The following is a 23,151-nucleotide window of genomic DNA, read 5'->3' on the forward strand; positions in this document are numbered from 1 at the left end:
TGCCACCCACAAATAGTCCGTTGACTTTTACAAATACTTCAAGAGAAGGGCACCCAGTTTCTCACGCTGACACAGGATTTGAGGCACATTAAGACTCTAAGTACTTCATTTTTCCACCAAAATATTTATTGTAACTTCTGCTCCTTGCTATGAGGACCATCAATAGCAATTAAATGCATGACTGAATAATAGCAAAACACGTATGGTGCAGACCTAATGTTTTCGATTTATAAACAAGCTCGAATAGCAACACATCAAAATTGTGCCACTTATCCACGAACAATATTCATTTTGCAAAACATAACATTCAAATACATTTTAATCATTATTTTGGAGCTAACTTTACATTAATTGAAGTGAGCATTTCTTTCTACACTTTTATTTTTGGCAAAATCACTATAACTGTTCACAAAATTCCAATACTGTACCACCATTTGTATAGTACCATAAATGCAACCATGGCTGGACATTCATTATTGCTCTACTGCTTATTTCTAAATCCTCAAATGAATGAAGGAAATACCTATTGGTTTTATTGCGATAAGCATTACAATTTGTCAGTTCTAAAGTCAGTATATGATAAAAACATCTTTCATGTTTGGTAATTAATTGACTTATCATAATATCCTCTCACAAAAATAAACTTGAACTTATTAATTATATTGATGTACTCATGCCAAAAAAAAGTATCTACCTACAGTATTAAAGGAAGGACATCTAAAAGGCCTCCTCATTAGACATACTGAAGTAAGAACAAAGGTACTGTAATCATCTACAAAGTAGCAAATTTTCAGCAAGCTGGACTCAGGATATACATTCAATGACAACAGTTGTTAAGTCAAATACAAAATATACCCATAATAAATTTTACAAAGAGTTCTAGCATACAGAAACTATGAATGCTTGCCTATGTTTGGTTCATTCAAAAAAGCTTGATGGCCCCATTGGCTAAATCAAACAACAATAAAAAATTGTGCAATGTGTGCCAATTCAGTCAAGTTCACAAATCCACCCGAAAAACAGAATGTACTCAGACTGATGTGAGGTTGGTGCTCTATGAAGTTACGTACATCAGCCCAACTACGCTACTGTGAGTTCCTGGTATTAGATTAGCGTCCCTCACGGCACAATGTGAATGCCTGATCAATGAGCTACTAATTGATCATAAGATAAAACTTTTCTTTACACAAATATTACAGAAATTCTAAATTGAATACAAACATCACGAACAACTGTGTTTATTGCTTTGAAAGAATGAGAGAGTAATCACATTAATCAGAAGGATGTTGGCCGACACTGGGAAGAGGGAAAACGGAGGAGAATAACAATACAGAACCAAGAGTCATTATGATTAAGAAATTAGAGCTATGAGGGTATCACCTGGCATTCATACTTCATACCTTCTAAAAAGAAGCAAATTGCAAAACTATTGAAAGGCACATTACAAACCTAAGTAAAAGCATATCACATATGGAACAGTAATACAAGTTGAAGTATACCGGTTAAAATTAAAATAAATTACTGTCACCTCTTTTTGGATGCTGTTCAAAAGGTATCCTTTCAGCCCAAATAAAGAAATACTAAGGATTAGGGTTACTTTGACACACAACATAGTTTCTCACTCTACGTATTTGTGACATAAATACTCAAATGCATTCCTATGTCCGCTCTTCTCCAGAAACACTTGCAGTTTTCAAGTTATGACTGACTTGAAATCTTTGGTCTACAACAGAGAACTACTTTAACATAAACATTCATATTTCTCTTTTGAAACTCCATATTCTGCTCCTTCCTCCTCTATCTAATCTCGAACATCAGACTAGAACTTTGCAGCTCAACAACCAATAACACAAAAGGCTGCTATGAAGTCTGGAGTGCCTTAGCAAAGAAGCATTCAAATAGAAAAGTTATTCTCTCAAGTATCTTTGGAAAAAAATACAACACATAATCAACATTTCATACAGAACAAAAAAACAAAAACTGGTCACTTCTGTTAAAACAAATTTTTTAAGACTGAATAGTAAAGCAAATTGTAAAATCACCCACAACATAAAAAAGTTACCACAGAATATTATGTCTGTGTACATCGAGGTTAACACCCTCCTCAATTTTAATTATAATAAAAAATCACAGTGCAAAACAATCAGTTGAGGAACATTAAGCTTATAAATGGCATGCCTACTTTATCTGGAAACTGGTGGTAACAACACTATATCACCAGAACAAAGAATTCGTTAATCACAATCCACCTGTATAAAAACAGACAACAGGCATAGTCTTAAAATTATCTTTACGGTCAAAAAGAGGTAAAGAGAACATTTTTATGCCATTGAAGCACAAGAGAGATTCAAATTATACTGATACTATAACCACCTCGCCACCCTCAAAAAAGGAGGAGAAAAAAAACAATACGGCAGAACAAATTAAAAACAAATTCAAACAATGATGGCAAAATCAATGCAACAAAAGAAATGGCTTTGTTAAAAGTTTGTTGGTGTCAACTTTTTTAAATGAATCACTGTTTCTAAAGAATAAAATTTCAAGTCACACAGCATTTTGTAATTCCTATGTGAGCATCACAGATACCTACCATGATATAGCAGTATAATCCCAATAAAGTATTTGTCTTTTGCTAAAATAATGGAATGATATCGATTTCAGCGACCTTCTTTTAGAATGTGGTCTGAGATGTAAACACCACAATTACAAAAATTTATATAACAAAGGTACAAGTTTTAAAGAAGAATACCTACTAGCCTAATGTCAATGTCTTAAAGGTGCCATAAAACTGAGAGGCACTAACATCAACCACTGGATGACAGTCTCTGCAAGGAAAGGTGTGTTTGCTGTTCCCTAACACGAAAAGAATAGTCGAAAAACTCCTCACAATAATGATATCAAGAGACCATGATATATCAATCAACAATCCAACAGCTCACCTCAAAGAATCCTTATTTTTTACCCATAACATACATAAATTTAGTTGTAATAAAAAATGTCTAATGGTATTGAATGCTAAGCCAATCTGTTAGCAGTAAAATCCGAAATGCTGGCAAACCTAAGATCATCTTGAGTTAAGTGTGCCGGTTCCATTTTAGGATTTCATAAAATCTACTGCAGTCAGCACTAGTTCTCATAAATTGACACTTCGGTAAAATCTCAGTCGCAATTTTTCGATTTGAGAGCAACATTATTTTAAATTTCTGTGAGGAGCCTTTACGCTACTAATAATTTTGAAAGTAATAGAATTACACCTACATGGTCATAAAATATACACCATGGAGTAAATACTATACATAACAATCATGATAACAATACAACAAGTTCTTCCAACTGAGAGAACTTTGACATTTTAGTTTATTTAATTTTCCAGCTTTTATATTTTGTGTTTTAAGGAAGAAACATTCCGTCATAATGCTACGCTGCACACAATATATCCACCTGTGAGCAACAGATAGCAGGAAGACGTAAGCATCTCCTGTTGGTATTCAACTTCAGGGTGGGACAGCAAGGAGCACCTTTCCTCGGCAATTTTCAGAGAGCGATAAGTTTTGTGTTGCAGTTCTTCCATCTTTCCATCAGGATATGGTTTTCCTCAGAGTGCATTCTAGGTGCTACAGCAACAGGGAGTAAGTGGGGAGTCCCAACTGACTTAAGCTTTCTTGGATCTAAGTTTGCACCCAAGTGTTGCATTCCTGGAAAAAAGAAAGATGTCTAAATAATAACGATAATAATTGGCAGCAATTTGAAAACCTGATTGTCATTAAACTCTCAAACAACCTAGCAATAACTTCAACAGAAAGAAAGAGAAAAATGCACCATGACGATTCCTTTAGTTACCTTTTGCAAGCTTTGAGAATGGAGACAAAACAATTTCTTTGGCTGTGGCAGCACTGGGGCTGGTAATAGCTTGAGTAAGTGTATCTCCTATAGTTTTCAATGAGTTCTCGCTCTTGGAGGCAGTAATATTTGGAATGGTTCCTTGATTTTTACCCTCATTGTCAAGACCAGCTGCAGCAGTATTTGATGTATCAGCACAGGGCTTCTGATCTGTCACTTCACCAGAGGAATGCGAATGATGCTTGTGTAAAAGTAGGGTGTTGGGCGGCACCAATTTAGAATCTTGTTGTTGAGTAGAACCCTCAGATTGTTCCCTTGAGGCATTTTCTTTTGAGAAAGGTTCCACTTTGGTAAGGACCAAATTACTCACATCCAATGTGAGATCAGTTCGAGAGTGCATCAGTGGATATTTGCGTAAGTGATTACTGGCTGATGTTTCTTGCTGCACAACACTGGTGAGTGATACATCATGGATAAGAGGAGCTCTTCCACTAGTGTTTGTTGTGATAGCTTGAGGAGTCCCCTATAAAATAATAAACAAAGAGTCAGTCTAAAAAATGCTTCAAATGACTTTTTTTTGTATAGGAGCAAATTACAGGTAAAAATGTGAGTAACCATACCTTTCCATGAGCCATAACTATCCCAACACTTGGTAAATGGCTGTGTTTGAGAGCTTCTCGTTCAGGCATCACAGATGTCACCAGGCCAGTTGAAGAATCACCATCCACTGGATTTACTATAGATGAGGGTTCATGTACATTTTTTTGGCCTTCCATTGGTTGGACAGTAACAACAGTAGCTGTGTCTTTTTGAACCTGGAGTACAGGAGGAATGTTTTGATTGGTTCATTCATGGAGGTTGAAACACTGAGCATCAAAATCAAAAGCACCTACCTGTCTGTCTGAAGTTTGACCATCCTGTCGATTTGATCGAGGATTAAGATTTTGTCCGAGTCGATTGAGTTTTGTAAACTGGCTGGTCATGTTTGACAATGCTTTGCTTCCTGTAAGAAAGATGGCACATATTGTTACAATATTAGTTTTATCAATTTGTAATGCTTCTTTTAGTTAAAAAATTACTTACCAACACTCTTTAAGGTTGTTAGCTGTGTTTCTGACACATTTCTCGTCATGGTGGGGATTGATGCAACATCAAGATAAGAACTCAACAATCCACTTGGTTTACGAGTTGGATCTCCGGCAATAACTCTTGACTTCATTTTCTCGAGAGGTTGGCCTGAAGTTGTGGGAACAGATGGACAACCAGCAATCTCTAGTGCCACAATAAATGTTTCAAACACTGCCTTCAGGGATTCTGCAATAAAAAAAATAAAATTGGAGCCATAATAATAACAGGATATCAATAATGTAGCCAACATGCTGCGTAATCAATTGAACATTAAACTTACCAATCATTTCTTCTTGTGAACGTATTTCCACTGCAACATTATTGAAGAACCGTATATGAGCAGATCTGAACATGTGAAAGTAACCAGGCTGGCAATCAGCTGAATAATGGATTCGTATGCAGTGATGCTGGCTACGAGAAGACTGCTTGAACAATGAGCCAGCTGTGCTCAACTCTGCTGTGCCCTGCTCCAACCATGAAATATCTTGCAAAAGAACCTGTTGATACTTGGTAACACGATCCATCTGCTCATCATAACTGATAAAGAAAAAAAGACAAAGACATCATGTGAATAGGGTCCAAACTCCTACCAATGTAGAATGAAACTAAAATACTGTGCAAGGTCTCATAACATACTCAGCAACATAGTAAGAATCTCGTGTTAGAATCAAGATGGTATCCATTTCTGTTTCAGCTGGATCACCAGTCCTGCAAAAGAGAGAAAGTTTCAGACAATTTTCCAATGTCCCAAACAAGAAAATGATACTGAAGCAACGAAATATTTTCACTAACACAGGATCTGCATCTATAAGGCCCCACGCTCCCAGCACCATGCTAGAATCACTTATGAGCATCTTTTTGCAGTCTTCAATCAAGAGCTTCACATGTTCAGCTGTGTTACCACTCTCCTCTTCTTCTCCTGGCTTTTCTGAGGAAAATTCTTCCTCTGACACAGGGTTGCCTGTATAGACAGGAGTACACAAGAAAAGAATCAATAAATACTGTAGTAAGCAACATCTTAATTAATGGGGGGAGTGGGCACACTTGCTGCAACTTACCAAGCATAAAATCAATAGTTGCCTGTCTGTATACATCTTTGAAACGATTAAGATAATATCTGTAAAGAACAAAGACTGTTTAGAGCAAAAAGTTAAAAATAAAAAGACCAACAAATTGAAAAAAGGCTGAAGCAGACATTTAAAGGCATGTTATACACGGACACCACCACGTCACTTAGAGAGACAAGCACTTGGGTATATAAAACTGTTTTTTTACAGGGAACTAACTTTTTAAATTAAATATTTTGGAAAACACTTAGTTACAAAACCACACACAACAATATAGTAGACTACAAATTTTTATTCCTACCACCGGGGTTATGAAGAACACACAAATACACAAGGAGAACAGAAGCTTAGAATTTCAGCAAGGTAGACCATGGGCAAAAATGTTTTAACTTCTCATACCCTGCATCTAGCTATGCTTATGCTGTTGGAGACAGATAGTCTAAATATCTCTTAAACCACTGCATCCCATTTATTTTGAGGTTTTTAGTGGCACCAACCTGGCCACGTGGTACGTTGCAGCTGCCCCTCTAATCTCAGGGGCATTGACTAAGTCGTGAGAAAGAGATGGAGTTAACGTTGCATCCAAAGGAGAGCACTCCTGTACCTCAGCCACCACAAAACATGCGGCCTCGTGGACCTCTTCAGCTAGCCTGTTTAGCATATCCACTGATTCTACAGAAATAGGCTGGCCTTGCAACAAGTCTATCCCTGCTTGACGGTATGAGTCACAAAAGTGCTGTAGGTAATATCTGCAGTACAGGGGCGACATACTTTTCATTTTATAATTCATATAGATAGTTTAACATATAAGTAAGGAATTGCCTTCAACTGACTGTCGTGCACAACATTTCCTATGAGACAAAGGGGAAAGAGGGAAAGAACTTTACCTGTTAGCAGAGTTCATGCCATCTTTCATCAATCCGGTGAATTTGCGTTCACCAGTTCTCGTGTAGTCTCCCTGATAAAAATAAAGTAGAAGAAGTAAAAATGAAAAGTTACAGAAAACGGATGTGCTTTTTGGTTTGATTCAAAATAGGACATACTTTCAAAGCGTTAGTCCCTGCATATTGCTTGCTGATTATGTCTCCATTGTTGGCCCAGAGTTGTTGGAACATTGACCTCAGAGTGACAGGCATGGTGCCTTCTGGCGGAATCAAGCCCAATTTGTACAATTGTATTTCCATTGCTGCTTTAGCTAAGGCAGTCTGTAACAAAGTTAGTTTAAACGTTTAATTAAATTGAACGTTTAATTAAATTAAGAGAGCATGTTATACAGGAAGTGCAAACAAAAAGTTACCTGCACAACATTGGTCCTGTCAAGGCAATCAATGCAGTTCACTCTGAAAACACCTTTCTGACTACAAATTAAACCTTCCTTATCTCTCCAACAGTAGCCCATCTCCCTCAAAACTTCGACAAGGCTTTCTATCAAGAGTGACACATTCTCAAAATGCATGCCACGGCTAAAATTTCAACAAAAGGAATTTCATTACAGAGATATATCTAAAAATACAGCCTCTTTCAGCAGTTTCATATTTCAACCAAACTTACCAATATTCATGAAAGTCGAAGGTAGCATATGTAAGCTGTGGAGAGTTATATAAAAGAATATGATCAGTGTAAGCATCCCATATGATTCGTTCTTTTCCGCTTTGCTCTACTAAATTAACAACAGCAACAGGACCATAAATATCCAATTCTCCATTAAAATGCTTTTCAAACGCCACTTGAGTTTCCGCTTCTCCTGTGGATTGACCAAAAACAGATAATATTTAAACTTATTTTAAATTAAAGCAAAATAAAAAGTGGAGTTAGAAATGATGATGAACCTTTGTCTATTCGAGGAGGTGGACGATATTTGTACCCAGGCTGTGACCAAAATACAGGAACTGATCCTCGTACTTGAACGAAGGAAACAATGTGACTTTGATATGCAACAATTTGCTCGGTCTCCACATAGTTAGCGCATTTTCCATCTTCATCAACACCTCGACGTTTATAACGTGTTCCTGCTCGAAATCGGCTGCGGCGGGAAATTAAGCTCAAAGTAAACGTCTGAAACAGATAGACCATGAATTGATTAGGCTGGGGAGAGCAGCAAAGCAGCAATGCATTACTAGGGGAAAATAAACTGATTAATAAACCACGATAAAGAGGTAATAATCAAGAGCTATCTGAATCAGTTGTAAAAGCTTTCTAAGCCCATTCCCACTAAAGACTAAGCATTTACCTCATAGCGAGGGCTAAGAGCCTCGTAGCCAACTTCAACACGACATGGTTCAATCTGAACAAACCCCTGAATGATTGGTAAGATCCAAGCTTCAGCTTCTTTTGTCTGAAAATGATTAATATTTTTTTTAATTGCTTGGTACTTTAGTACTTAGCACAATTTGTACCAAATAAATACAGCAAAATTTAAAAATACACACATTTAGATTGATGATGTCTTGCAACATACTCTTGTTCCAAAAAAAACGATCATCAATCATTTTCAAATTAGTTTCTTCGGTGTCCGACATTTGTGATGAACTGGTTTCCCTATTGCACTGCCTCTGCAAAGTATTTGTGATGTCACCAGTTGGTGAAAAATAAAATGAATCTGTTTCAGTAAAGATTCTAGTCAACTCTTCTGTGATTCGGCGTTCAAACCTCTCTCTTTGTTTAGAATCTTGTTTCACACCTTGCTTCACCTTGAAAAAAAGAAATGAGCAAAAAGTTAATGACAAACACTATTAGTTATTATTATTAACATTTAAGCAATGAAACAACATTTGAAAATACCTGCATAGTGGCAAGAGCAGCAGCCTGTTGAGTGGTGTTTTTAATTGTATTTCCAGCAGATTTAATAGAGCCCCATGTTTTACCAAGAACGGCCTTTTGATCAAAGAGACTTGCTCCACTGAATGGTCCTCTTCTTGCATCACGTTGCTCTCTGTGTTTTCTGGCACAGAAGGAAGATCAAATAAAATAAATATTCTGAGAAAATGTACCCTTATGCATTGAACAAAATAATGGCTGTCGGTTACCTGCATTGTTCTAGACCAAGATCAGTTGGTTCTTCACTGAGGGATAAGAATGACACATTTTTGATCTTGTATGCAGGGTATCCTCCAGGCAGATTTCCCACAAGAGCACATTCTCGGACTAAAAGAAGGCGGTCCTCTGAGGATTGCAATGAGATCTTGCCAACAATTCCAAAGCACACACCCAAACATGATGGATCCTCAGCATGTACAAGATCTAGCGCTGAATGAAAAGACAACAAATATTATAAACACATCGTGGTCATTACAACAGATAACGGTTTGGGGCTGGGTATGGGAATGCATCAACATCATTGAGAGAATTCAATTCATTGTAACAAACAACCAACAGACTACTAAACATTAATCTAATAGCACTGTCGCTTTTTTCAGAAGACAACCAAATCGTTACTGGTTACATAGGAATGATGTCAAAGAGGTGACCGTAGACGTCAGAGACATATGACTAAAATATGCAACCCATGAGTAACCCCTGGGCCAGAGACAAAGGATCAATTGAAGTTAGTCCAATCGAAACAACTCTTGATTCAAGCCTCTGGAACGATACTTAGATATACATAAATATTTCAGATCTATCAATTTGGAGGATAAAATAAAGGCAACACAACAAAGTAATGTTTAAAACAAATTGTGACAGGTTGCAGGGCGTCTGGCTGTCAACACAACATGACAGAAAAATACCTGTTTTGGCGTCGAATTGTCCAGTTTTCCGGTCCCACCATAGACTGTGGTTATCACGAATGAATATATAGTATTTGTCAGTACGGAAAAGTTCTATACCAGGGGGATTACTGGGTTGAGGAGACATATTTACAAGAAAGATTTGTTCTGCTTGAATCAAACGTTCCGTTCCTTCCCCTTCTTCTCCTCCCCTCCCCTCTACATCCCTACCACCGCCTTCCACTCACGAAAAACGTCCTCTTCTTTCAACATTTGTTTACTAGTTTGTATTTTTTTTGTAGAGTCGCGATTTCGTTGTGTTGACTCTCCGCCGGTCGCGAAAATTATTGTGCAATTAATCATACAGCTCAAATTTTCGGTGATAGAGCCTTTAAGGAAGTTGATTCCCGCGCATCTCCAATCTCTGCCGGAAGTTTTGACTTAAATTTCGTCGCCATAACGGCCATAAGTCTGACGTCACAAACTTGTCTTGTCTTCACAGATGACAGAAAAGATGGCGGAGGTCGACCTGAATGTCGACGGCTTAATTCAAAGACTTCTCGAAGGTAAATACCCCCAGTGAAATTGATAGCGTTCCCCGGACGACGCTTGCCCGCCGTTCCTCGTCGTTTGCGGCCGTTGCTGCTCGGCGGCGTCGCGCGACCGCCCCTTTTTGCAGCCGCTGGCCTATCAAGGGTGCTCCCCGTCGTCCCCTTATCAACACCGATTCGATTCATTCTCGTTATTTCAACCCGTCGGCTTGTCTGCTTGTTTTCTTGTGCAGTGCGAGGATGCCGTCCAGGGAAGACTGTGCAGATGAGCGAGGCGGAGGTGAGAGGCCTGTGCTACAAGTCGAGGGAGATCTTCCTGCAGCAGCCTATCCTGCTGGAACTCGAAGCCCCATTGAAGATCTGCGGTAGGTTGCTCCTGCTCAAACCCCTTCCAAGTTGCATTGATAGTTGTTTCTGAGGATGCCAGGAGCTGTGCTGTTGGCTTTGCCAGTTGGTTGTTCAGTTGTTGATGAAAGGTCCTTCTCCTGAGAGATGTGGTAATGGTGAAAGCCGTACCTGTTTGTTTACATGAACATTTTCATCGAGAATGGTTGGTGAACGCTTATTTTTCTCATCCATTGCAGGCGATATCCATGGTCAATACAATGACTTGCTCCGACTCTTCGAATATGGAGGGTTCCCCCCTGAAGCAAATTATTTGTTTTTGGGTGACTACGTCGACAGAGGCAAACAGTCCTTGGAGACAATATGTCTCCTTTTGGCCTACAAAATCAAGTACCCAGAAAACTTCTTCCTCTTGAGGGGTAACCACGAGTGTGCTTCCATCAACAGAATATATGGGTTTTATGATGAATGTAAGTTCAAGCTTGTGTCAATTGTCAAGTTCAGTCTTTTCAATGGCTTCTTTCCTTACTTAGTTTCATTACTAATTTTATCTCTTTTTTCAGGCAAACGGCGGTATAACATTAAATTATGGAAAACATTCACTGATTGTTTCAACTGTCTACCAATAGCTGCCATCATTGATGAGAAAATTTTCTGTTGTCATGGTGGTTTGAGCCCTGACTTGCAGGGAATGGAACAAATTCGTCGTATTATGCGGCCTACTGATGTTCCCGATACAGGTTCGTTTAATGAAAAGTTCATGTGTTTTGTGATTTTAATGTTTATCAGAATTCATTTAATAAACTTCATTCCAATTACAGGGCTGCTGTGTGATCTTTTGTGGTCAGACCCCGACAAAGATGTCCAAGGATGGGGTGAAAATGATCGTGGTGTTTCTTTCACGTTTGGGGCTGATGTCGTGAGCAAGTTCTTGAACCGACATGACTTGGATTTGATTTGCAGAGCTCATCAGGTTTGTACTCGAGCAGTGCCTCATGAGCTTCAGGCTATGATTTTCTTATATTCTTCTGTGCAATGTGGTAAATGGGTTTGTTTGGTCTGTTAATGCAGGTTGTAGAAGATGGCTACGAATTTTTTGCTAAAAGACAACTTGTAACATTATTCTCTGCACCAAATTACTGTGGTGAATTTGACAACGCTGGTGGCATGATGTCTGTTGACGAGTCTCTCATGTGTTCTTTTCAAGTAAGTCAGTTTTATTTATGTGTGACAGGGTTTCTGTGGGATTCTGTGTGATTTGCACTTCTTCTCAAATCGGACTTTTTTTTTGGTCATTTTCAGATTTTGAAGCCATCAGAAAAGAAAGCAAAATATCAGTACTCTGGAATGAATTCTGGACGTCCTTCTACTCCACAGAGAAACCCTGTTAAAAAGAAGTAGTAAACTAGACAAGTTTTCTGGCCCATTATTTGATGCATCAGTGTCATTCATAAGATGCATCTTATAAGATCCTGCTATAAATATCAGTCAATTACGAACTCTTTGTTTTGTTATAGGGAAGACAGATTCTTTGATTTCAAGTATGTAATAGTCTTGTCCTTATTGTCCTTGTGCAGGATGTTTAACTTCGAACTTCAAATTTTTAAGCTGTAAATTTTGACAGACTTCCTTACATGGGCAAGTATTTGTGAAAGTCTTAATGCTTTTTATTGTGAAAGAAATTATTTATTGTTTGTGTGAGCTATTAGTCCAAAGATGAAGTGGAAGGTGAAGCCTTTCATAAATTAATGTGCAAAGTTCAGCTTTTATTTTACATTCAGCTTATTTTGCTACTTTCCATTAAAACCTCAATGTGCATTTACTTTTGCTGTTAATGTCATTTCTTAACTGTTAATCAACTGCTGTGACATGTTGTCATGCTCCTTTACTCAATGATTGAGGTTTTATCAGAGCTGTAGCTGATGTAATGTTTATGCTGGTCAGTATTACAACATTCGCCTTGTCTCGTTATTTTATGTGTTTAGTGACAGGACTCATGTGAGTCTGATATTTCTGTGGATTGAAGGTTATAATAATGATCAGAACTAAATGTAGGATTTGCTTTTGTTTGACCAACTTCTCCTGTTAAGCTCTTTCTTGATTTCGATTCAAAATAGAAACTAAACAAATTTACATAGGTGTACTCGTTTGTGCAACTTCACAATGTGATGATGTTTCTACGTTGGTTTTGCAATACATCTTGAGTATGGAGTTCCTCTTTTATCACATTCTACTTTCCATTTTGATCTTCATTTCGTTTTTTCTTTCTTTTTGTTTGTATTTATTAATTTTGTTGGCTTAGTGTATGCCATGAACTATGAATGTGTCCGTGGAGACTGTTACTGTTTCTTAGTATCCTAATTTTGTAATTGTGAATTAGGCTTTGAATTTGTAGGCATTTTATTTCTATTTTAGTTTGTGCCTTATGGAATGTGTAGCATACATTTTGTTGGTAGTTTGGCTTCGGTTCATTAATGTATATAACTCCTTTTTTGCCCATCATGTTACTGTAGAGCAGGGGTGTCAAACAAACTAAGCACGACTTGTTGTGGTTAACCCGGTTACTGGCCGTAGCCCTATGGCGCATTCCCCCGCCGTACAGGTTTCTAAATGTCATGAAGAGATGAGTTGACATTTGAGTATCAACAGCCAGAGCACTGTTGAATACCAACATGTTCTGCAGTTTCTTATTAGCATTTGCCAGCATTTTTCTATGAAAGTGTGTCCTATTCAAGACCCATTTGGAGTAAATGCTTTATGTACCTGTAAATTGAAATACTTGTGCCTCAATTTCTTTAACAACACTTACTATTTTTTGTATGTTTCTTTTTTTTTTTTTCTTGGGTTGGGGTAGACCAGTACTGCAGTTTTGTCTCTGTTACTGGAACCATTCTGTGTAAATGATTGTACTGTACTTTTGAATTTTTGAAGACTTCATAAGAGTGACTGTTATAAGTAAAGTTTTCTTTTTCGGGGCTTAATAAATTCATTCTTAAGTTATAGATGAAGTACGCTCTTCTGTTTTTTTTTTTTTTTTTTTTTTTTTTAATGGAATGCAATTTGATTGTAGACTAATTGATCCTCACTTAAACATTTATTTCAGCCTTGCTAAGCCGTCATTGGTATATCAATTAGAGCCTGTGTTCATTTATTAATACAGTCTGTACTGTTCTGTACAAAAGAGGGGAGGGGAAGGGGGGGGGGTTTCCAAGTTATCAAAAAAGATCAAAAAGAAATCATACCTTATCTTTCTCTAACACAATTTTCCCATTACAACCTGGAGATATAAAGCTTTGAAATTGATTAATATAGTTATAATATATATATGTGTACGTATTTAGAAGTGACAGTGTGGAGCAAAGAACTGAATTTCAATTGTGTGGAACCAATTCATGCATTTTGGAACATTTGCTGGACTTCTGCACGGATTGGGATATTAATCATGGCTTCTCTTGCATTTGGTCTGTGAACTTAACTGCAGATGGCATCAGAAACTGATATCCTTCTTTATTATTGTTATTATAAGTTGAATAAAATCATTTTAAATAATCTATATTCTAATGCAACTGAAACATTTCTGAATTTTGGTTAGAAAGAAATCTTTTGTCACTGAATTTCCGATTCAGTTCAACTTATTTTTCTACCTTCCTTTTACTGTTCTGAAGATCTTAATTTGTAAAAACAGTTGAATTTGAACTGCTCCAAATTTATTCTAGGATTTTGTACCAAGTAACAAAGCTTTGAATAGATTTGTTTCTTCTGCTATACTTCTCCTTTAATGACCAGTCCAGAATTGACCAATAAAATCGATGTTTACGTCTGGCCGAATGCTTGTAGATTTGCTTGTTAATTATTGAACTAAGTTATGTTAGGTTCAGAAAAAAGTTCTGTTATTGCTGAGTTTGAGTATATTTATTGTTAGTTGGGTGATATCTTTTCTCAGGAGGGTTTAAAAGTTTATTGGTATAATTGTATTCTCTTTGTTTTTCGTCAATTGCCGCAGCATCTGCTCTACCTAACTCTTTAAAGCAGCAGGTTCGCCTAGCTCATGTTGTTTGACCCACAATTTTGTGCTTCAAGATTGTGTCTACTAATAGTAAATATCGTACCTTTTATCACCTGAAATCGGTTTTGTACTGGTCACTTGCTACCATGTTACTGTCACATTGAAACAAAATTATTTTTCCTTGGACTCTCTTGCAAAGGTAATCAATTTATGTTTCTCCAAGCTTGGCTTTTAATGTGAATAAACAGAATCATCATTCAACCTTGCCGTTTGATTCATTCCCTGATACACTCACCCATGGTCAAGAGTGGAGGCAGACAACACTCTTGCGATCTTAGTCGGATTAGTAATTGACGCTTACTAAGAGACTAGGCTGTGGCAACGTTTTGCAATGGAAATCCAGGCATGGCTGAGCTGGTCTCGAAATGGCCAACGATCAGCTCGCCTTTTCGAGTTCTGGAAGGTGGTTCCCACCTGGCGCCGTCTAGGTAGGCATCCCAACTTACTCGGCCTCTTGACAGCCTTACAGCTTCGCTCGTGCGTCAGGGGTTCCGCGTTCGACCGGTAGATGGCGCGGCGGGTCACTTTCCCCATTCCCTCGTCGACTCAGACAACAACACGGAGCACATCATCACCTTAGCGCTTCGCGCCCACTGCACTTGATTGATTTTCAACCTACTGGTGTATCGGCCTTTGGACACTAGTCGATTGTATCAAGCAACGATTGTGTGACGCCCTTTGCTGAGTTACTTCGCAGTTTGCGGTTACGTTTTTCTTTTCGCTCCGGCAGCAGACTGATTCTCTCGTCTGTCTGTCTCTCTCGGACTCACGGGGCGTCTGATAGGGTGCGCTGCGAGAGAGATAAACCAGTGCTCGGAACCAGTCTGCTGTGCCGCAAATGGCGCCTGTGTATAGCAGGTCAAAGAAACGGAGAGAGGGGGCGGAGGTGCCGCACAGCTTCCGTGTGCGAGTGTCGAGTGCCACACACGCTCAAGTACCACCTGTTGGAGCCTGCTGCAGCTTGCCCGCTTGCCCCTGGCTTGCTCCTCGCGTGACCGAGGCCAAGGAGCACGAGGAGCACGCCATGCCGGTGGCCCGGTGGCCCGTCTCCCGGACAGTCGCCCTGTCTCTCTCGCACTCACGGGACGTTCCGTCGGGGTGCGAGAGAGACGGCGCGATGCAGCACTGCTGCCTCATGGCCCTCATGGCCCTCATGCTCATGGCCTGCTGCCTGCTGCCCCAGCGATGTCGTGAAGGGGGGCGTGGCTCGGCCGCGGCGGCACGGCGGCGCGCCCCGCGACGGTGGAGGGTGCGGCGGCGCGGCGAGGGGGAAAGGGGGGGGGGAGGCAGGAGATTTGGGGTGTTTAGCCCGGGGCTCGGACCGACCCTACCCCTTTTGGCCCTTCAAATTATCGACAATTTCCTCCGTTTACGGTCCGTTCTTCATGTTGCGCTTCTCTACCTGGCTCGTTTTTATCGTGCCTATGCCGGTGCGTCACGACGACGTCGACGCCGACCTCGGCAGCCTCGCCGCCTCGCCCTCCCAACGACATTTATTGGCCTGGCAGTGCTCTGGCTCAACCCGATGTCCCGATCGCATCCCCGGCGGCGCCGCGCGGGTCAGGTCGGCGGCGGTTGGCGCCGCGAGGGGCGACGACAAAAAAGCGTCAATAAAAACCAAGAGAACAGGAGGAGTGAGGACCGGGGGGGGGGGGGGGGGGGAGGCAGAAGACCGGCGCCGGCGGCCAAAACTCTAGACGCGATTTGAGCTCCAGAGTTGCTACGATCTGACCCCATCAATGGATTCCTCGTTCAGATAGCAATGCATTGGTGGGGTCACGCGTTCGGTTCGAGTCCCATTTAGCGACTCTGGAGCTCAAAACGCGTCCGAGACTTCGGCCGCCTCCACCGGTCTTTTTTCTGGCCCACTGTGCGGCGCGAGGCGCTGCGAGGGAATTCCCTCGGGATGGCACCGGCCGGCGCGCGCTTGCCACGCCACCTGTGGAGCGCGGGGCGCGCTGCCTTCTGCCTTCCCATCACGGTGGAACGGACTCGTCTCTCTTGTTCAACGTCGTCTCTCTCACTCCGGGTTGGCACGCACATTTGCATATGAGGGTTGCCTCGGCCAACGAAAGAGGCGGAAAATTTTACGAAAAAGAAGCAACTTGGGGGTCTTACTTTCTCAGCAATATTGCAGAGCCAAGCGCAGCTACTGCGCGAGAGGCTTGACGCTCTCTCTGCCCTAATCAAATTGAAACCACGTCGAACACTGCACTGGACGGCACCGGCGCACCAACTACATATTTTTTCCATCCCACCGATCGAATGGACGTTGATTCGATTTACCGCCATATTTCTCACCCACCCGGGGGGAGCCTGACCGAGTTCCGAGGCTTTCGAGAGGCTTTCGAGAGCCGGCTCCGAGGGCGCTGAGATTGGAAAGAAAAGCGACCGATTTGAATTTCCATAACGCAGCGGCCTGGACGGCAGGCCAGACACGACCACCGCCTTGCCACCGTCGTAACCACAACACCTCCGCTCCGCGCGCCCTGGCAGTGCCCTGGCAGTGCCCTGGCAGCGTGGCAGGCAGCGCGCACGACGCGCAGCGACGGCCCGCCAGTGTATAATGGCTTTCGATTTATCCTCCCATTTTGAAGGAGGCATGAAATGGTCGATCAGCGGGAGTGCTATACGGGGCGCCCGGTTAGTTTGGGGCCAGTATGGTCAGTGCGGGGCCGGGGGCCGGCCGGGGGGCGGGCTCATGGCTGCATACATCGACGGGAGCCCCCGGGAGCCCAGGCTCAGTCAGGGTGCAGCCGACCCGCGGCCGTAGAGAGGGCCTCCCAGGGCCCCCCCAGGGCGCGGCGCGAGCGGGGAGGGCGTGGCGGGAAAGGGGGAGGGGGGGGGGGTCAGCACCGCGGGGAAGAGGGACGACGTCGATCTACCGTCGCATCGTTTCCCTTGTGTGTGTGTGTGTGTGTGTGTGTGTGTGTGTGTGAGTGTGTGTGTGTGCGGTGACCAACGAGGTCCACGTGCTTCCAATTTATGCCCCTGGTCGTGACGCGTGCGCGGCTTCCGTGGAAATAGTTTCCAGTCACGTTCCGGGCGCCACTTTGCAGCCCGGTGGTCTTGGACTTCTTTTTCCGGCGCCGCTCCGGCGTCGTTCCGGCGTGGTTCCAGCGCGGTTCCGGCACAGGCCTTTGGAGAAACGTGGTTCCAGCGGGTTTCCAGCGTTGTGCGAAGACTTTTTGTAGTTCGAGCGCAGTTCCAGGTAGGGTTTCGTGGTTCCAGCGTGATTCCAGCAAGGATTTATAAACGCGCGGTTCCAGCGGGGTCGTTCCAGCCTGACGCCGGGGCTTTGTAGTTCCAGCGCTCGATTCCAGCGCAGGCCTTTGTAGTCGCAGCGTGGTTGAAGCGCATGCTGGACTCTGCGGCCCTAACGCCCGCGTGCACCACTGCGCTTCAAAGCGTCGGTTCCAGTCCTAGTCCACGAGGCGGATGGCCGGTTCCAAGTCTCTCCAGCAGTGTGCACTGCACAGTGCTCCAGCTGCACGCGGCCCCAGCCAATTTCGAGTGGCGTGTCGAGCCAATCAAGGCGACCATCTGCTGTCCGGTGCATCTTCGTTATGTTCCATGTTTCGCTCGGGGACAGATTCGGCCCAAAGTGAGCCTAGCAAAGCGAAGCCCAGCTGCTCACTTTAATAATTTGTAGCCCGGGGCGTTGGCACGCCACGCCGCGCCACGCCGCCGTGGAGGACCATCGCGTGAGTACACACGGTGGTGGTGCGTTGTCTTGTCAAGCTCTAGCTGCACAGCAGCAGGTGGGTCTCGGACTAAACGAACGGCAACACATTCTTTCATACGGCACACCAGTTCAATCACCGACCCTGAATTATTTATTTAACTTATTATCATCACGCCTAGAGCGTTGGAATATTGTCATTACTCCGAAAGTCCGGGTTGGATGCTCTGCATCTCTCATGCCGTTCGTCGGCGTTGAGTTCGGGGACATTTTGCGGACGAGTTTTCGTACAGGACCGACACACAGTGGGCCAGAAGACCGATGGAGGCGGCCAAAACTCTAGACGCTAAACAGGACTCGAACCGAACGTGTGACCCCACCAATGGATTGCTCTCCGCACGAGGAATCTATTGGTGGGGTCACACGCTCGGTTCGAGTATTGCCTCGCGACTCTGCAGCTCAAAACGCGTCTAGAGTTTTGGCCGCCGGCGCCGGCCTTCTGGCGTACACTGTGCGACAGGGGAGGGCCTCCACGGAGCTTGCTGCTCCAGTCGTGGGATTATAGGTTTCCCGTTTCCCACGAACGGGTTCGTAAAAGCGAGTTCCGTCCCCGAAATCCTGGAATCCCGACCGCCATGTGCAGAGCGACGCCGAGCGACGCATGGTGGGATATGGAAGGATGACATCTGGCGGGGCCCGGCGGGGCCGCCCACTATCGGTTATGGGATCAGCGCTTACCTGAATTTAGGGGGCCAGCCGCCCCGCCGGCCCCGCCGGCCCCGACCACATTACCGGACGACTGAGCGTACTTAGACCTTCATTCCGATCGGGGTGATACTCTAGACGAGTCAAGCCGTATTCATGGGGATCTGGCCTGACATTCAAATCCGGAGCTTTGATATCAAGCTTGATACAGACAGTCGAGGGAAAAAGAGGGAGGGTGTCCGACCCGATGGGGTGGCGCCACCAATGCCTGGCCTCAATCAAGCTAAAGGAGCCCACATGCTGGGCGGCAGACTCATTCCGAGAGTCGTCGCTCTGTCTCTCTCGCACTCTAGGGCCTCCCGTATAGGTGCGAGAGAGACAGAGCGAGGAAAGCGACTCGGTGGCCGCGATGATGCCACAGTCCGATACGGCGCAAGACTGGGCAGGGATTTTGGCAATCCGATACGCGCGGGTGGGGCACACCTTCAAGGGACTCCGGACTCCATCAGCTGACGCGGTGTCGCGGGGCTGCAGGGTGAGGGAGGCACCCTTCACCGCGTTGATGACACCGTGGTTGCATCTGCATGTATCAGGTAAAAAGGCTAACTATCTGCCAAAAACAAGACAACGAAAACCATCAAAATGAAAATTTATCTATGTTACAGTGACTTTGGCGCAACTGTAATACGAAGCAAACTTTCTCCTGGCGAAATACGACTCTCCTTGGGATTTTCATTGCAAGATTCCAAAAGATCGCGCCAAAGATAAACCTGTAGTATTCTGATGAATATGACGTCACCTTCGTCGAATGTGCTCGCCTCGTTTGCAATGCACTAGCAGGTCGATGTGCGTTCGGCTCTGACTTGGCGCTGCCTCCGTAATGAGCGCCATTTTCATACTGTCCGGCCGGCCTGGCCCAGGTCTAGCCGAGGCAAGCCGAGGCCTAGCCTGGCCTAGCCGCGCTACAAATTGCACACCTGCCTCCTTCAGATTAATCTCTGCGCAGAAACCGCGACAAATCTCGTCGGCGCCCCCTCGGTCCGCCTGATTCCGGGAGTCGTTTTCGTCGCTCTGTCCCTCTCGCACTCATTGGGCGCCCCGTAAAGGTGCGAGAGAGACAGAGCGACGAAAAGGACTCTCGGAATCAGTCTGCTGCGTTCGGGTCCTTCGGGTTTTGGCGCCCTCGGCCTCGGGCGCTGGCTGCGCTGGCCGTCGGGGCGTGGTCCTTGCCGCTGGCGCCGCGGCCCGCCTTGAGGGGTCGTGGCTCTGTCTCTCTCACACCCACGGGGCGTCCCGTTCGGGCGTGAGAAAGACAGAGCGACGAAGACGACTCTCGCACGCAGCCGGCTGTGCTAATCGCCACTTTGGGATCGAGGAACAATAAGGCCGCCCTTTTAGCAAGGCGGGAAAGTCAGGCCGAATTTTCATTCGGATGAAAGGGACTTGATGATTGCCGCAGCTGCTTCTGCTTCGCAATCCAGCAGCCAACTCCAGCAAATTTTGACAAATTGGTTCAAAAACGTTAAAAATATGGCAACATTTTGACAAGGATTGCGTCGGTGCAGTATGGCTACCATTGCCAGTCGAGAAAACAGGACCACCGGGACCGGGGACTGACCTCTAGTGCACTGCTAGTATGCATTTTCCTGTACCGAGGAAACCATGTTTGCAGTGCCATGTCAAATCATCAGCCAGAATAGGTGGTGGATCGTGCCATATCCCGATAAGACCACGTCATCCTGATAACGCCTCGCGCGATAAGGTGAGCCTCGTTGTTTAAAAGACAGTCTGAGCCCAGATCTGCCCAGTCGTCTACGTACTGTCGCGAGCTCTCCACACTTCCAACTTGGTAAGAAAGGCTTCACTGCAATTGAAGGCTGAAGGACGGTCTCGAAATAGAATACAATCAATGTGTTGTCCAACCTCTCAAGTTAAAGGGTGTATGTATCGCATAACAGTGGAGCGGGTTGCCCGTGCTCAACTGCTCTTGAACTTGAGAGGTTAGACCACATTTACATTTGGCCGCTTGCCGTTTGGTACTTGGGAATGGAGATTGCACTCCTAATCGCATTTTTCTGGCGTCCGTCTATCTCACTGCAAAACAAGTTGGCGGGTTCCCGCAACTTGATTATCGAGAATTCTGTCGCATTAAAATTCACACCCCGCCAAAAAATTGTTGCAGCGGTCACCATGGTCCTCACTCTGTACGGAGCCGACACCAGCCCCCCGGTTCGCGCCGTCAAAATGACATGCCGGGCCATGGGCATTGAGTACGACTTCAAGGCCGTGGACTTGGCGAGCGGAGAGCTCAGGAAGCCAGAGTTTCTCAAGGTCAGTTAGTTTCGAATTTAAATGAAATTTAACTTTTGCCCTTGGTGCGGGTGCGCATTTTACTAACGAGAGATGTGTCGTTTCGTTTTCATAGATGAATCCACACCACAGCGTACCATTCATTGTTGATGGAGATTTCATTCTTTGGGACAGGTAAATAAAAATGACCGCTCCTTATGTCTTATGACTGTTATATTTAGATTTCTGCAGGGACTGCAAGGACATGGGACTAAATTAATGTGGTCTGTTAGTATTCTCAACAAGCTCAAGTTCTTTTTTGTGCCCAAAAATTCAGCAACACAGTTATTTTGAAATCATTTCCGGTCTAGGGCTATTTGAGAATGAGATAGAAGTGTTTACTATATAATTAATTGTGTGCTGAAATTTCCGCGTTGCAGCCATGCTATCGTGACGTACCTGGGTGAAAAGTCAGGCAACGACAGTTGGTATCCCAAGGACATCAAGCACAGGGCCACCGTTCAGCAGCGCTTGCACTTCGACAACGTCATGCTGTTCACGAGGCTAAAGGACATCTTGGTAAGTGTGCCATAGCAAAGTCTCTCCATCACCCCTCCCAGGGCTTGACCCCGCACCAATGGATTCCTCGTTCGGAGAGCAATCCATTGGTGGGGTTGCACGTTCGGTTCGAGAACCATTCAACGACTTGGGAGTTCAAAACCCGTCAGGGCATAATGTAACGGGCAGTTGTGGCTTGTTTGGGCAGTTCTTAATCTCAATTTGGCAGTTGTTAACGAAAAAATGGGCAGTTGTCTCGAGGTCAAATTTGGTGAAAACACACAACCTAACCTAACCAGATCACCGTGATAACTTCGAGAATTCACACACCCAAGAGATGGTTTAGGAACTATGAGGCTTGCCACATCTCCCCGCCGCACAGCCCCGAATTGCAGCCGTGATTGCCCCATTGTCCCCCCCCCCCGGTCGCCCGGATTTGGGCAGTTGTAAAAATTTCTTACAATATGCCCTGAAACCCGTCCGTGATTTCGACCACCTCCGCCGGCCTTCTGGCCCACCGTGCGTGGAGAGGTCAAACGAAGCGCGTTCCAACTGACCGCTTCCGTTCCGTTTGCCATAGGCGCCCATCTTTTTCGGAAATGTGCTGGAGATACCGCCGGAGAAGGTCCAGGCGCTGCAGGAGGCCCTCAACTTGCTGGAGCCCATCGTCCACGAGGGAGGCTGGCTCACTGGAAGCCGCCCCACTGTCGCGGACATCTGCTGCGCCGCCGACGTCGCCACCATCGTGGTGAGTTGCAGCGATATTTGGCATTTTTGGGCCATCTCGTCGAAAGTCATTCAATGATTGCGTCTTTTGCCCCTCAGGCCGTTTTCCCGGAACTGACCATACCGGCCAAGGCGGCAGCCTGGCTGCGACGATGCGAGAAAGAACTCCCGGGCTTCGACGAGATCAACACCCCCCACATCAAACTAGCGGTTCTAGGCGTGAATAAAAAACTCGGCAAGGACTAAACGATTCGAATCTTTCTTTGATTTGGCCATTTGACTCGAAGCTGTGTCAAACTACCCGCTCCTCGTGACTACCACTTGTGACAGGTGCGCGTCGCTGTGTGCTCAGCAGCGCAGCGCCGTGGCCCAAACTGTGTGCTCAGGGCCCTGCAGGGTGAGAGTCCCTTTCCTGCCGCAAACAAAAAGTGCCTCCTCTTCTAGGGCCTCTTCCTCTCCGGTGGCCAGCAGCGAGCCACTGCCACCAGGC

General features: G+C 44.3%; 3 protein-coding genes across 4 annotated transcripts; 2 read left to right on the plus strand and 1 right to left on the minus strand.

Moving 5' to 3' along the window:
• Positions 1-104: 104 nt before the first annotated feature.
• LOC117649578 (phosphatidylinositide phosphatase SAC2) lies at positions 105-9,956 on the minus strand. Of its 2 annotated transcripts, XM_034392881.1 has the most exons (20): positions 9,761-9,956; positions 9,062-9,281; positions 8,817-8,976; positions 8,465-8,725; positions 8,266-8,370; positions 7,865-8,090; positions 7,587-7,779; positions 7,333-7,498; positions 7,079-7,240; positions 6,923-6,993; positions 6,533-6,784; positions 6,027-6,085; positions 5,761-5,929; positions 5,605-5,676; positions 5,249-5,505; positions 4,924-5,154; positions 4,734-4,843; positions 4,461-4,655; positions 3,841-4,363; positions 105-3,695 (listed from the first exon to the last, which is right to left on the minus strand). In XM_034392881.1, exons 1-20 carry the CDS (start codon positions 9,885-9,887, stop codon positions 3,535-3,537), a joined length of 3,720 nt encoding a protein of 1,239 aa, XP_034248772.1. In that variant the 5' UTR covers positions 9,888-9,956; the 3' UTR covers positions 105-3,534. The 2 variants fall into 2 exon arrangements, with proteins under 2 accessions (XP_034248772.1, XP_034249540.1); XM_034393649.1 differs by lacking the exon at positions 6,533-6,784.
• Positions 9,957-10,069: 113 nt separating this feature from the next.
• Positions 10,070-14,902, plus strand: LOC117650838 (serine/threonine-protein phosphatase PP1-beta catalytic subunit). The gene is made up of 7 exons (XM_034394847.1): positions 10,070-10,305; positions 10,524-10,655; positions 10,875-11,105; positions 11,199-11,375; positions 11,457-11,608; positions 11,707-11,841; positions 11,938-14,902. Exons 1-7 carry the CDS (start codon positions 10,242-10,244, stop codon positions 12,034-12,036), a joined length of 990 nt encoding a protein of 329 aa, XP_034250738.1. The 5' UTR covers positions 10,070-10,241; the 3' UTR covers positions 12,037-14,902.
• A 5,923-nt stretch (positions 14,903-20,825) lies between these two features.
• LOC117639548 (glutathione S-transferase 1-like) lies at positions 20,826-22,911 on the plus strand. The gene is made up of 6 exons (XM_034375335.1): positions 20,826-20,937; positions 21,271-21,419; positions 21,514-21,572; positions 21,818-21,956; positions 22,516-22,683; positions 22,761-22,911. The coding sequence occupies exons 2-6, from the start codon at positions 21,279-21,281 to the stop codon at positions 22,905-22,907; spliced, it is 654 nt and encodes a 217-aa protein (XP_034231226.1). The 5' UTR covers positions 20,826-20,937; positions 21,271-21,278; the 3' UTR covers positions 22,908-22,911.
• The last annotated feature ends 240 nt before the right edge of the window (positions 22,912-23,151 follow it).

This window comes from Thrips palmi, unplaced genomic scaffold (genome assembly GCF_012932325.1).
Source record: "Thrips palmi isolate BJ-2018 unplaced genomic scaffold, TpBJ-2018v1 HiC_scaffold_1, whole genome shotgun sequence".
Lineage (NCBI taxonomy): Eukaryota > Metazoa > Arthropoda > Insecta > Thysanoptera > Thripidae > Thrips > Thrips palmi.